The sequence below is a fragment of the Chionomys nivalis genome, chromosome 1, assembly GCF_950005125.1.
Source record: "Chionomys nivalis chromosome 1, mChiNiv1.1, whole genome shotgun sequence".
Taxonomy (NCBI): domain Eukaryota; kingdom Metazoa; phylum Chordata; class Mammalia; order Rodentia; family Cricetidae; genus Chionomys; species Chionomys nivalis.
The window spans coordinates 110,884,347-110,899,449 of NC_080086.1; the positions used below are offsets into that span (position 1 = coordinate 110,884,347).

The 15,103-nt window shown below is 41.5% G+C and overlaps 1 protein-coding gene across 1 annotated transcript; it reads right to left on the reverse strand.

Moving 5' to 3' along the window:
- Positions 1 to 84: 84 nt before the first annotated feature.
- Positions 85 to 14,024, reverse strand: LOC130869490 (zinc finger protein 14-like). The gene is made up of 4 exons (XM_057761703.1): positions 13,903 to 14,024; positions 4,453 to 4,579; positions 4,180 to 4,240; positions 85 to 3,297 (listed from the first exon to the last, which is right to left on the reverse strand). The coding sequence occupies exons 1-4, from the start codon at positions 13,921 to 13,923 to the stop codon at positions 1,971 to 1,973; spliced, it is 1,536 nt and encodes a 511-aa protein (XP_057617686.1). The 5' UTR covers positions 13,924 to 14,024; the 3' UTR covers positions 85 to 1,970.
- Positions 14,025 to 15,103: the final 1,079 nt, after the last annotated feature.

Sequence of the window (15,103 nt, forward strand, 5' to 3'; positions counted from 1 at the left end):
GGGAAATGACTTTACCCACTAAGCCAATTTTCCAACACATCTTAATTGAAAATATATATATTTTAAAGTAAAAAATTACAAAAATCTATGTAAGAAACTTTATTATTAGAAAATACAAGTGTTCATATAAATGTTAGGAAATTGCCAATGAAGAATAATAAGAAAAACATAATTTGTCACACAGGGATAATTGGAAACACAATTTACAAGCAGACTATTTTCAATGTCAAATGAACATTTAAAAACTACATATAAATTAAATCCACTGGACTCTTACAAATGTACTTGAATTTCATGAATCAAACACAGCTTCAGATTGAAATGGAAAAGGGTATTACCTCGCTTGATTTAAAAAAAAAAAAGCCCATTAAAATCAAACTGATCATGACTTGGCGGCACAGACCTTTAATAACATCTCTTGGGAGACAGAGGCAACCTCAGTGAGGCAGAGGCCAGCCTGGTCTACAAAATGAGACCTTATTTCAATACAAAACTTGATTTATCAAACTAAAAGACATCAATACATGTACGCACACTGTTGCTATTGTTGCTCAACACAGTATTCTGATAGCCTTGGTTTTTCCAAGCAGAAGAGATGACAGGCAAAACCATTTTCCACAGATTCCACAAAATCACACTTTCAAAAGAAAACGTTTCTTCAGAGTGTTCCTTACTTTTACAACATACAGAAGAAAATTTCCTTTCACCTTATTTGAGACAACACACAGCTTAAATTTTTAATGCTGAATTTTTTCATTCGGTTGGAAGGGGTTCCTAACTCTTCCAGGTTGTGTTCAAATTCACTGTATTTGATGTTGGAATTCTCTCGCCTCTACTTCCCTAGAGAGTAAAAGAGATGCACCAGGGCCAGCAAGACTGTTCACGGGTTAAGGTACTTGCTCTGAACTCAGACAACCTGAGTTCCTCCCCAGGACGTACACAGTGGAAAGAGCAGGACAGACGCCTGAAGCTGTGCACTGACACATGTGCACTCAGCATGTGTTCACTCATGCACGTACACCTACAAAAATGTAATCGTCATAAACTGTAGTTTATATAAAATGAAATTTTCAAGGAAATATGTGCCTTCACACATTTGATGAAACAGGTCACATTCCAGATGTGTCTAAATTTGTACATTTTCAGTCTCCTATTACAGCTATTTCCAGCTTTTTTTTCTTTTTAATTATTACTCTTATAGAGCTGGAAAGACAGCTCAGTAGTTCAGAGTACAGATGCAGCTGGATTTCCAGCACTCACACTGGGAAGCTCACAACCACCTGTCGCTCCAGCTTCAGGGGAATCTGACACCTCTGGTCTCTACGTGCACCAACCCTCACATGCACAAACCCACACACCTACACGTCATTAAGAATAAAAGTTGGGTGGTGGCACATGGTTTTAATCCCAGCACTTGGGAGTCAAAAGCAGGAGAATCTCTGTGAGTTCGAGGCCAGTATAGTCTACAAAGAGAGTTCCAAGACAGCCAGGTCTGTTACACTGAGAGATCCCATTTCAAAAAGACCAAAAAATAAGGAAATACTGTGAAAATGTATTTTAAAGCCAGGTTGTGGTGGTGCAGGAATTTAATCCCAGTAATCAGGAGGCAGAGGCAGATGGATCTCTGAATTCTACAGAGCAAATTCCAGGACAGACAGGGCTTCACAGAGAAACCGTCTTGAAAAAAAAAATTTTTTTTCTTAAAAAAGCATTTTAAAATATCTCATTTATTTATATATGTGTGGGAGATTGTGCATGCAAATGATGGCACATCTGTGCAAGTCAGAGGAAAACCTTGGGGACTCAGTTCTCTCCTCACACTGGTTCTGAGGATCCCACTCTATCAGGTTTGATGGCAAGCGCTTTTACCCCAAGCCTTCTCACTGGGCCTCCACACTATCTTTTTCATACCCCACAGCAACAGCAAGTTGATCAAAGACAATTCCACATGACGTACACGGATTTAGGCTCTACCCACTGGGTTTCTTTTCCATGTGAGCTCTTTCATGTTTGTGAAGGCATGTGGAAACCCTAAATGCTTTCCCACAATAATTACATACATAAGGTTTTTCTCCAGTGTGAATTCTTTCATGATCACGAAGGGATGTGGAAATCCTGAAGGCTTTCCCACATTCCTTACATACATATGGTTTCTCTCCAGTGTGAATTCTTTCATGATTATAACAAGCGTCACGCTGGATGAAGGCTTTCCCACAATGCTTGCAAACATAGGGCTTCTCTCCAGTGTGAATTCTCTCATGGTTGTGAAGATGGCTCCCACGAAGAAATGCTTTTCCACAATGCTTGCAAACATAGGGTTTCTCTCCGGTGTGAATTCTCTCATGAATGTAACGAGCACTGGAATGGGTGAAGGCTTTTCCACAGTGCTTACATATATAAGGTTTCTCACCGGTGTGAATTCTTTCATGCCTCCGAAAAGATGTAGAACATGAAAACGCTTTCCCACACTGTGTGCAAACATAGGGTTTCTCTCTGGTGTGAATCCTTTCATGACTGTACCAGCCACTGTAATGGGTGAACGCTTTTCCACAATGCTCACAAGTGTAAGGTTTTTCTCCACTGTGAATTCTTTCATGGATGAGAAGGTCATAGGAACGAATGAATGCTTTTCCACACTGCTTACATACATATGGCCTCTCCCCACTATGAATCCTTTCGTGGTTCTGGAGGGATGAGGAATATCTGAATGCTTTCCCACACTGCTTACACGTATAACATTTCTCTTCGGGGTGAATTAGTTCATGTTTAATAAGGTGACTGGAATTAACCAAGGTTTCATCATACTGCGTGCACACAAATGGTTTATCTCCAATGGTAATTCTTTTATATATTTGACCATAACTGTACCTCCAGAAGGCTCTCTCCACTTGCTTCCATTCATGGAGTTTATCTCCAGTGTGAATTCTCTCACAACAAGGATCGAAATTGAGACTCCTACAGACTTCATTAGATTGCTTATTTTGATTGGCTGTCTCTCTAGGAGGACTTTGATTTGCCTGAAAGAACTCAGAATAAGTTAAATCTTTCCAACATTTCTCATGTGTAAAAGCTCTTTCCACTTGTTGCTGAGACCCATATGGTTTCTCTGTAATTTCGCATCTGAGATGCACACGTGAGGGTGAATGAACAATAATGTCTCTGGCAAGCACACCGTTTTCAGATATGGTCATGGCAGGAGGCGTGGCTCTTTGAACAATAGGCTCTGGAATCTGCTGCTGGGATTCTCCACACTGACTGCCATCTCCATAGTCACAGTTTCTCTCAACCACCTGAGTTCTGCAAAAAAAGGAGAAAAGCACAACTACATTCTTAGCTGGAGGCTGGATGCTGAGCCACTGTTACAGTATTCTGCAGGCAGCAGAAGGACAGCAAGTAAGTCCATCTGGGCCATATACCAGACCCTGGGAGAAAGGGAATGACACTGCTGAGTCTGCTTCTCTAAGAATTTGTAAATTTGTCCTGAAGACAGCATACAAACAAAAAAAAGGTCTTAAATACTACTGCTTCTTTTTTCAAAAAAACAATATTTATTTATTTATTATGTATCCAATATTCTGTCTATCTATATGTCTTCAGGCCAGAAGAGGGCACCAGACCCCATTACAGATGGTTGTGAGCCGCCATGTGGTTGCTGGGAATTGAACTCAGAACCTTTGGAAGAGCAGGCAATGCTCTTAACCTCTGAGCCATCTCTCCAGCCCCCTACTGCTTCTTTTTCATAAATACTGTGTTCACCACAGCTAACAAAGTTAAATATTTTTAATGAGAAATGATGTGCATCAAACATTATGGGTTTTGGAAGAGCTGAACATCCTATATGTGATTTATTGATAATAGGTTTCAGTCTAAACCTGAAACTCATTTTACTTCACATTCCTTATATTCAAAGTTGAAAGGTAACTTAATAAAATACACAAATAATTTCTCTAGGAAGGACAATTTTGGGGACAAGTCTTACATAGGTTAATGTTGCACATTTTCATACACTAAAGAGTTAGAATCTTCTAATTCTGAATGTTCTAACTCAATGCACTTGTAGAGAAAATTTGAAAATCAATTGCACCAAGATGTACCAGATCATTTGCTTGTTTTTAGATTTCCTATCACTTGCAAATATTTTATTTGATACAAATTTCTCTCTCTTTGAGTGTATATTACCTCACATTTTTCCTGAGATTTTGGTAGTTGTCTTCAATGTTTTCTTTTTCCTTTGTTTTACCTAAAAAGCAAACCCAAAGAAAGTATTATGACTGAATTCAATATCATACAAAAACTTACTCCACTCTACATTTTGTTACGTGCAGTATGACCAGGAATGCTACGTTTTCCATGAAGTTCCCTTCCAATATTTCAATTCATGTATCCATACAGGTGAGCAAGAAACAGCTGTTCTCTAATTGTATGAGTAAAGAAATCATATATATATTTTACCTATGGAGATCAGGTTCATAAAGGTTTCTGTCATCACATCTCTGTAGAGCTTCTTTTGACTAGAATCCAACAAAGCCCACTCTCCTAGAGTGAAGTTCACAGCCACATCCTCAAAGGTCACTGGCTCCTGAAAGAATCCACATGAAGAAATGTCAAAAATTAACTGCCAACTTGACAGGACCTAGAGTCATGAAAGATGTTGAGGGATACTTTAAGTGTGCTGAAAGCAGAGATTAACTGGTCATTCTGACAGACGCTTAAACCATGAGAATGGTAAAAGAAATGGGAACTGTCAAGGCCTGTCTCATGAGGTTTCAAGGGGAAATCAGGACAGAGGCTATTTGGGTTTTAACCAAAATTTGGCTTCATTCTGTCCAGAGCCTGATGACTGGAAAGAAGTTAAATTTAAAGAAAATGAAATAATTTGACATAGAAAATAAGTGTAAACGAGCTTAAAATTTTGGACAAGGAGAGTACAGATGACAGAGTGGCCATGGAGGTTAGCACTGAGCAGTGGGACTGCTGTGGGACATAGTTTCATACTTTTAAAGATTTGTCACTTGTATTTTAATAAAACACTGATTGGCCAGTAGCCAGGAAGAAAGTATAGGTGGGGTGAAGAAAACAGGAGAATTCTGGGAAGAGGAAAGAGTCAGTCTGCACTCGTCATTCAGATGCAGAGGAAGCAAGATGAGAATGCCTCACTGATAAAGGTACCAAGCCATGTGGCTAACACACACAAGAATTACGGGCTAATATAATAGGGAGGCAGACTATTAGCACAGTAACTGTATAAGCAAAATGGGACTGCATTGACTTGGTCTATGTTATTACCCCTCTGGAAACAAGGTACCTATCAACCAGTTAGAAACCTAGAACCCCTACATTCACCAGGAGGATACATGTATACCTGCTTTATACAATGAAAACACTCTCCTTATTATCATGTTTCTAGTCACATAGATTGTGCAATGCTTCAGGAACCATGAGCAGAGCCTATGGGATCTACTCTGAACTAATTTTGGGTGCATGCACAAAAAGGCAAATAATGTTCACAAAATGAATCTTCTCGGAGATTTCTCTATTATTTTATGCTTATCATAATGAGGCTTGCGTAGGATTAAAATTAGGTATATTAGGGGAAGGAATAATCACAGTGATCAAATGCTTTCAAAATAGAAGCCTATCAAAATAATCATCTGTACATGATACACACCTTGAATATTCCCACTCATGTGGCCTACTATCATTTTTCAGAGTTTATTTTTGATCTGTACTATTGCTTTGCTAGACCTGGCTACATGTACAAATCTGTTAGGATCATTATTTCAATAGTCTAAACCAGTGGTTCTCAACCCGAAGGCCATGACTATTTTGGGATTGAGCAACTCTTTCACAGGGGTCACCTAAAACCATTGGAAAACACAGATATTTACATTACAATTCATAATTAGAAAAATTACAGTTATGAAGCAGCAACAAAAAATAATTTTATGGTTGGGCATCACTACAACATGAAGAACTGTATTAAAGGGTCACTGCTGTAAGGAAGCTGCTTGTTGGTTCCCGGCTGCTCAGTCCTGAAATAACCACACAGAAACTGTATTAATTAAATCACTACTTGGCCCATTAGCTTTGCTAACACTTATATCTTAATTTAATCCATTTCTAGTAATCTGTGTATTGCCACATGGCTGTGGCTTATAGGGTAAAGTTCCCAGCATCTGTCTCCAATGGGGATACATGGCTTCTCTTTGACTCCACCTTCTTTCTCCCAGCATTCAATTTAGTTTTACCAGCCTAGCTAAGTTCTGCCTTGCTATAGGTCCAAAGCAGTTTCTTTATTAATCAATGGTAATTACAGCACACAGAGGGAAATACCACATCAAGGCATAGCATTAGAAAGGTTAAGAACCACTGGTTTAAACACAGGCAAAGAGCTGGTAATGGGGGCTGGAGACATGGTTCAGCAGTTAAGGGTACTGTTTGCTCTTTCAGTGTTCCAGGTCCAATTCTCAGCACCCACATGGCAACTTACAAACCCTCTTCTGACATCTGCTGGCTTCTTCATGGATGTACACAGACTATGTAAACATACATAGACTCAGGTAGGCAGACACATAAACTAAACTAAACTAAACTAAACTAAACTAAACTAAACTAGAACTTGGAAACACCAGGTTCAGATCCCATCTTCCAGTAACACATTTGGCAAATCTGATAGGAAAGGAAAACAAAATCTCCTCTTTCACTACTAAAACTTACCCACTACTTTCTAACAGTTTTTCCATACAGATGCTTATGACTGTAATGATGGATCAAAGTAATCAATCAATTTGGTCAAAAAGATTCTCCAAGGGCTGAAGAGGTAGGTGGCTCAGCCTTCAAAGGCTAAGCTCATGATCAAAAAAAAAAAGTCAACAAGCTAAGGCCTCCCTGTCCTAAAGAACACAGTGGCTGAGGATAGATATTCTCTGTAGTTCTTTCACCTGTCACAGAGAGGACAGAAAGAGGGAATAAAGATGAGCAACAGCCTTCTCTGTCTGAACATGAAGAAAGAAACATTCCTGTTCCTCCCTGTAGGATGGTTTCTGCTCTGTGTAGCCACAGAACCTAAGTCTACAGTCACTTGGTATGTACAGAAAATGTTTTTTTCTCTCTCTCTCTCTCCTTTCTATTTTTCTTCTTTGATTATGTATTTGTTCACTTGAAATGATTCTGCTACATTTCGCTATCCCAAAATTAAAACATGGGTCTTCTGGATTCGCTGAAATCATTTCTGTTCTTTGGAGCAGGACCTATCCCTACAGTTGATTGAATTTTAAGAGTTTTTCTCAGACTGGGTGTGGTGGTACAGGCCTTTAATTCCAGCACTGGACAGGCATAGGCAGAGGCAGAGGCAGGCCATTTCTGTGAGGTGGAGATCAGCCTGTTCTACACAGTATATAGTGAGTTCTGGGACAGAAAGTTATAGACCCTGTCAAGAAAAAAAAAAAAAAACCTCTCTCTAGCCTTGCTTTTTCCTAGTTTCACATCTGTCTAGCTGATAAATTCCTGAAATTAAACATTAAGAACATTTGTACTCTTGTGCTGTGGCCTCAAAGAGGCAAAGCAGATGACTGAGCGGGAAAGAAAGGACATGAAATGAGGAGGAAAGGGGACCAACAGCTGCCTCTTTATCCAAGGACGGATGAGACTCGGAACACGCCAAGTGAATGTAATGCCTTAACTGAGAAACCTTGTAACACGATAACTCCTTCTGCCTCCTAATAGTGCTACTGCTGTCTGGATCAGAGCCAAATTCTGCTGCTACTTTTATTTTAACAGTTTTTCCCCAGTGGTTTTTTTTTTTTTTTTTTTTCTCTTTTTCTGTTCTCACATGTGTCTAGCATGCCTCGGCTTGAGTAGTTCTGATGCTCAAGTTGGAGACAATCAGGTCTCTCTCTCCTCCCCCCCCACACACACATCAAAAGTCTTCATAGGTAGATTACTTCTAACAATTACAAAGGATTATAGAACTGACCAAATCAAATCTTTGGCAGGTGAAGAAGAGGAAAAAATGGTCCTGAGATTGGAAGAAACCAGGCTACCACTCCCCTCGAGGTATGCTAGTTAATTTTATGTCAACTGAAGTCACCTGAGAGGAGGGACCTTTGACTGAGAAGTTGTCTCCAGAAGAAAGGGTGGTGTCATTCCTGGGTTGGTGGCCCTGTGTGCTATAAGGAAACAAACCATGAGTAAGCAGTACTCCTTCATGGCCTGTGCATCAGCTTCTGCCTCTAGGTTCTCACTAAGTCTGAGTTCCCGCCCTGGCCTTCAGTGGAATATGATTCAGGATATGTAAGCCAAATTAGCCCTTTCCTCCCCAAGTTGGTTCTGACCATGTTGTTTCATCACAGCACTAGATACCTTAAGACACAAGACAAAACTGCTCTCCTAAGCCCCAACCTCTAGGAAACAAGCCCCTGACTGGGGATTCTTTGATCCGCTACCTTCCCTTAGCTACCTCTTTTACCTTTAAAAGGTCTGTGTGCAGGGTCTAAGAATCAAGAGCCATTACGACATCTGCCACTAGACAGGGTTCAGATGTCTTTTCTGTATCATAAGACAGCATAACTCTACCAGTCGATCAGTAAAACATAAACAGTTTATGGACTTTCAATCTCTGGTTTCTTATTGAAACCCTGAGGAAACAAGCATTGCAGGATTTCTTTGTGTATCCTTGGCTGTTCTGGAACTCACTCTGTAGCCCAGGCTGGCCTCAAACTCACATAGATCCACCTGCCTCTGCCTCCCAAGTGCTGGGATTAAATTAAAGGTGTGCACCACCATGCCTGGCGAAACAAGCATTCTTGGAAGACCGCATTTCACTGACTTACTAGATAGGTAGACGGCCTGCCAGGACCCTATTTTTTTTAAGGTTTTACTTTTAATTGTGTGTTTATGTCTGTGCCTATGTGTGAATATGTGCACATGAATGCAGTATCCAGAGACCAGAGAAGTCATCTGATCCTGTGGGATCTGGAGTTACAGACAATTATAGGTGGTAGGAATAGAACTTGTGTCCTCTCCAGGATGACCTCTTAACCACTGAGCCATCTTAACCAATGAGTCTTCTCTCTCTAGCCCCAACCCTATGCTCATAATGACTTATAACCTATACTCCTAGCCATGGCTACAACCTTTCCACCAACTCTAAATCAGGCAGTAACCCAGTTCGTGAGACACTGCCTTTCACAAAATGAATGTTGTAGAACCATGTGCTCCAAAAGCCATTGTCTGCATGAGTAGAACTACAATCCCAAAAAAGGCAGATTATGGAGGAACCCACAAAGAGACATGAAAATAACACAAAAGAGGTATGACATCTATTACAGGCACAACACCTGAAGATGCTCAGCATCCAAAGCAGAGATTCTACACGGGGGTGTCCCAGAATCTACATTCTGATCTTCCCTCTTTTGGTAGAATTCACCCATCTCAGAGGAAACTCTTGATGATTCTCCATTTCCTCCTTCCTGTTACAGGTTGCCATGGGAAACTCCTTGTCTGTAGTCTCAAAGTCTCAGGTTTACTGGTAATCACTGGCAGAAGTGTGACCCAGATAAAAGGTGTCATATTTCATTGGAATACTGCCTAGGTCCAGGACAAACTGGGGCCCACAGAGAGATGATCCCAAATGGCAGCCTCAACTACAATACTATTCTTCACCTAGATCTTTTCTGCAGAAGACAAGGAAAATGGTGTGAGATTCCCTATGTTCAAGATATCATGGTCATTTACCAAGAGTCCTCAATTTACTAAGGGATCAGGGAATGCCCAAAAAGAGGGGAACTCCAAACTTGACCTTGATACTGTGAATGATACATTTCTGAGTGGTCCGTGTCTCCAAGGAAGACATGTCTCCCGGCCCTCATGTTTCATCAACCCAAAGCTGTAAAGGTCATCAGACAATATCTGAGACCTACAACAACGCTTTGCTACCCCTTCCCACCTGATGCTTACAGTTATCCTAGGTAAACTGATACCTGATTGAGTTACAACAATAAGGTTTTCTTAAATACTTGTCTGCACCTAGTAACAATTTCCTACAAAAATGGGCTCAAAGAACAAGGATTTTATGTTGTATCTTTTTACTGAATGAGGCAAGATTTCATGATCAATTTTTATTCAAATGCGCAGTTTATATGACTTATGCTTTTCCACTCAGATAAAGTCTCACTTGCTGGCTAACCACTGCCAGAACGACAGGAAGAATTCTGTGACAAAGAAACGTTCCTATATTTCTGCTGTATCACAAATATTTGAATCTATTTGTAAAATTTGGCCAATTACACAATACTTTGTGTCTATGACCTTCAATCATTTAGACTGATGATTAAATAGCCCAGTGGCACTAATTATAAAAACTGAGTAAGGTTCTTGGTTTCCTGAGACACTCTCATGAGTTCTCCAGAATCTAAGATGTACGTCTTTTAGAAACCATCCACGATCTCCTCAGAAAATAGTTGGTGGGGGGCCGGGTATAGTAGCACATGCCTTTAATTCCAGCACTCAGGAGGCAGAGGCAGGTGGATCTCTGTGAGTTTGAGGCCAGCCTGATCTATGTAGTGAGTTCCAGGCCATCCAGAGCTAAATAGTGAGACCTTGTCTCAAAAACAAAACAAAACAACAACGACGACGACAAAAAGGAAAAAAAAAGAAATACTGGGTATTACACACATACACACCAAATATAAAAACACAAATGTGGTATAGGAGCACAGATAAGAGAGTTCAAGGCCAGCCTGATCTACACAGTGAGTTCCAGGACAGCCAGAGCTACATAGTGAGACCCTGTCTGGGGCGGGGGGGGGGGGAGGAGGAAACCTTAGTGACTATTATAAGGGTCTTCCATAACACATGACAATTAGGAATTCAGAATTGGTTACACAGTATTTCCACAGTGAGCTACTGAGAAAAGCAAAGGGATTTCTTCAATTGGGAAAACTCACAGCAACAAAAATTGCTAACAACCTGGAGGGAAAGGATTCTACCAGGCACTTCAAACTACCTCCTGCGCTGTAACATTTCAGGACATAAACTCATAGAGTCTCATCTCAGCTTTCTGTCAGTTTCTGAGATACATTGTTACAGCTTCAGAGAGCTGGCTGATACTCATTTTCAACAATGACATCAGATACCCTAAGGACACTCATGTGACCAGGAGCAGGGGAAACAGCTACTTGACCCAGGATCAACAAGAAGTTTCTTGGCATTCTCCAAGGAAGTGTAGTAGCTTTAGATACAAAATAAAAGATCACTTTTTCACAGTTGACGTCTGCCCAACTCAGTTCTACACAGCATGATAGTCCAAGATGACTGACTTTCTGCCTTCTCTACTGCAGGGAGAAATGTCTTTGAGAAGTTGAGCCAAGTGGGAATAGCTTAACAGCCTGGGGCTCTCCTTGGTTTGGGCTGTGCACATGTCCCTATCTAACCTGGTTTGGGCTGTGCACATGTCCCTATCTAACCTGGTTTGGGCTGTGCACACATCCCTATTTAACCTGGTTTGGGCTGTGCACACATCCCTATCTAACCTGGTTTGGGCTGTGCACACGTCCCTATCTAACCAGTTTGGTTTTCTATTGTTGTGATAAAGAACACAACCAGAAAGAACAACTAGGGAAGGAAAGGATTTACTTAAGTGTTTTGATCACAGAAGCCAAGACAGGAACTCAAAGTAGGGCAGGTAACTGGAGGTAGGAACTGAAGCATAGCCCTTGAAAGAGATACCGCTTACTGGCTGGCTTCTTGAGGTGTGCTAGGTCGGCTCTGTTATAAAACCCAGGAGACCTGTGCAGAGGTGGCCCCGCCCACAGTCAGCTGGGCCCTCTCACATCAATCATTCTTCAACATAATGAGACTTGCCTGCCAGCAATCCTTCAATTAAGAAAGTTCCCATTTCCCAGAAGCCCCTAACTTGTGTCAAGCTGACTAAAGAAAAACAAAAAACAAAACCTAATCAGTACACACCAGTATACTATCCAAACAATGCAGCTAGCAACCTTAGACCACCCCCCACCTTCCCACCCGGCCACTGCCAACTTCCATTAAGCTGTACATACAAGAGCTTAGAACAATGGGAATTAGTTTTGTTTTTGTAAAATCAGTCCTTAGTATATTTCAATTCTTCCTTTCTGGAAAATCTCACAACTATCCCTATCCCTCCCTCCTTCCCTTCTTCTATCTATCTATCTATCTATCTATCTATCTATCTATCATCTATCATCTATCTATCCAGTATATGTATGTATATGTTGTTGTGTGTATATTCCTTTCTCCTGGAAAAAAATGGTTATCATATGCTAATACTGTCTGTCACTGCCTTTTAATTGGCATACATTCCCAGCACTCGGGAGGCAGAGGCAGGTGAATCTCTGTGAGTTCGAGACCAGCCTGGTCTACAGAGCTAGTTCCAGGACAGGCTCCAAAGCCACAGAGAAACCCTGTCTCGAAAAAAAAAAAAACCAAAAAAAAAAAAAAAATAATAATTGGCATACATTATACATATATGTACACTCCACATTAAAATTTACAATTGTGTCATTAGGCATCTCAGTTTTCTTGATGCAACTTTTTAAAGCAACACACTGGGGCTGAGAGTGCGGATCGGTTGTTACAGTGCTTGACAATCATTGCTGAAAACCTGAATGCCATCCCTGGCACTGCATAAAGCTGAGCTTTGTTGCTCAGGTCTGTAATCACACTTCAGAGGTAGAGGCAGCAATATCATAAGTTCAAGGTCACCTTCAGCTATATACTTAGTTCTAAGATAAGCTGGATGCATGATAACTTGTCTCTCTTTAAAAAGAAAAGAAAAGAAAAAGGAAGGAAGAAAGGAAGAAAGGAAGGAAGGAAGGAAGGAAGGAAGGAAAGGAAGGAAGGAAAGAGTGGAGGGAACAGGTCTCAAATGCTTCAACTGATCAAATCAAATAAAAAATAATAATAGTAGTAACTTGCAAAATAAGACGAGTGACTTGAGCGTGATCCCCATAAGTCACATAAAAGTGAGGGGGAAACCAACAGCACAGGATTGACCTCGGACCTCTGCAAGCACGCCATGGCCCAGGCGGCAACACCAAGTATCACACACACTTAATAGTAATATTAATTTCAATGTACTGCACACTCAAGCTCAAAAATATATTCACCAGAAAAAGAGTCTTTGTCTCAGGCTGACTATTCCAGACGGTCAGAAATTATTGTGTACAGAGAACAAATAGTTATAGGCAAAAGGAAAGAGCTGGAGATTAATTTTCTCCTAAGAACTGTATTCCAATTAAATTCTGATTGGCGAACTTTCACTCCTAATTCTTTCTGTTTGGAGAAACCCACCAAAGCAAAACAAAATTACGGTTACATGAACTCCCCTTCCCCCAGGCTTTTTTCCCCCCACAATCAACAAGGCTAGGAAAGCTTTTTCACAATCCCACCTTTTGCCTTATAAATAATCAAGAAAAACAATTTTGAACTGTAGTATTAAAAGGAGACGGAGCGATCGAAAGAGAGGTAGGAAAGAGAGAGGAGAGAAAACCCTCCACACAGCAAGTAACCTGTGCCGAACATGCATAAAGCCTAGGGTTCAACTGGCAGCACAAAAAGAAAAACACAAGGTGATCACAGAGGAAAACTAAAGCAGGGCAAACAGAAATGCAAGGGGCAGACAGACGGGCAACAGCGCTCACCACCCACGACCGTTCCCAGCATAGTTTGGATTCAGCATCACCAACCTGCCAGCGCTGCAGTTTCTGCAGAGGCTCAAGTTGGAGGTACGGACCCCCCCTACGAGGACTGGGATGAAGCAGCTTCCCAGGGAAGGGACAGGACTGGAGGCTGGTCTCCTGGTCAAAGTCGTCGTAGCGTCACAAACCCGCCACCCTCGAATCCAGACGCGCTCGCGACACTCACCATTCTCCGCTTGTGACGCATCCTGGTGTCCTCTCCTAGGAGTCTGCAATCGGCGCGAGGGATGGCCGCCAAGGTAAAGCAGCCACGACCCTCACGCAGCTACACAGCCTCCAAGATGGCAGCAAGGGCGGAATCCTTCGATTATCTGCGCCCCTTATTGGACAGTCCATGCGGGAGAATAACAGCGTTGTTCATTGGTGAATAAAAGTCTCCCCGCCTCCGATGTACCGAACTAAAGGGAGAACGGTTTTTCTGCGTGCCAGTGCAGCCGAAGACACAGTTGTCACTCGACTCATTTAGCTTGCTCTTCGCTAGTACAACCCTGGCACAACCTAGAGTTTCATGGCATTTAAGAAAACATTCTGTAGGTTTTTTAGTGCATGCGCTCGTTGCCTTGTGTATTCAATGGACCCTTCCTACTCCGCCCACCCCTTCTCCAGCACCGAGGAAATAGTTACCCCGCTTTGCACTGGAACTTCTAGACCCCAACGAGAAAATCCAAGATATCACCTTCGAAGGAATCTTTAAATCATTCTGGGCAAAGGAACAGAAAGGAGGACCTGATATGCAAGCTAAAGATTTAGGGATGAGGTAAAGCTAAGGCTTTCTCACACCTTGCGTTTCAATCTACCCATTTTCTGGCAAGAAAATTAAAACATATCGACAAGGAATGCAATTATACAATGTCTGGAGAAAAATGGAATTGCATGCAGAAGTGTTCTACAAGGGATTCAACAGGTATGAAAAACAACCTTTCAAATTCAAACAAAAAGGTTTTTTGGCCCAAGGTCTAGAGGAAATTCTACATTCAGAAGTGTAACATATTCCCAAGCTTCTAGATCACACTATTTTCGGACCTGGAGCCCCAGTGGGTCATTCTCTAGCGATGAGGCAGAGACACTGAGCCACTAACTCTGGGAGCTCACCCAAGTCTTCCATTGCTTCCTCTGCCATGAATTGATCTTCCAATACCTTAAAATTTACAAGAAGGAAAATGTCATCCCAAGTCAAATTATGGTTTTAATAAAAACACTCTTGTGATCCCAGCGTTCTAGAGGCAGAGGCAGGTGGATCTCTGTGAGATCGAGGTCAGTCAAAGCAAGTTTCAGGACAGCCAGAGCTGTTACACAAAGAGAGAAGAGAGGGGAGAGAGGGGAGAGGGGAGAGGCCAGGAGAGGAGAGAGGGAGAGAGAGAGAGAGA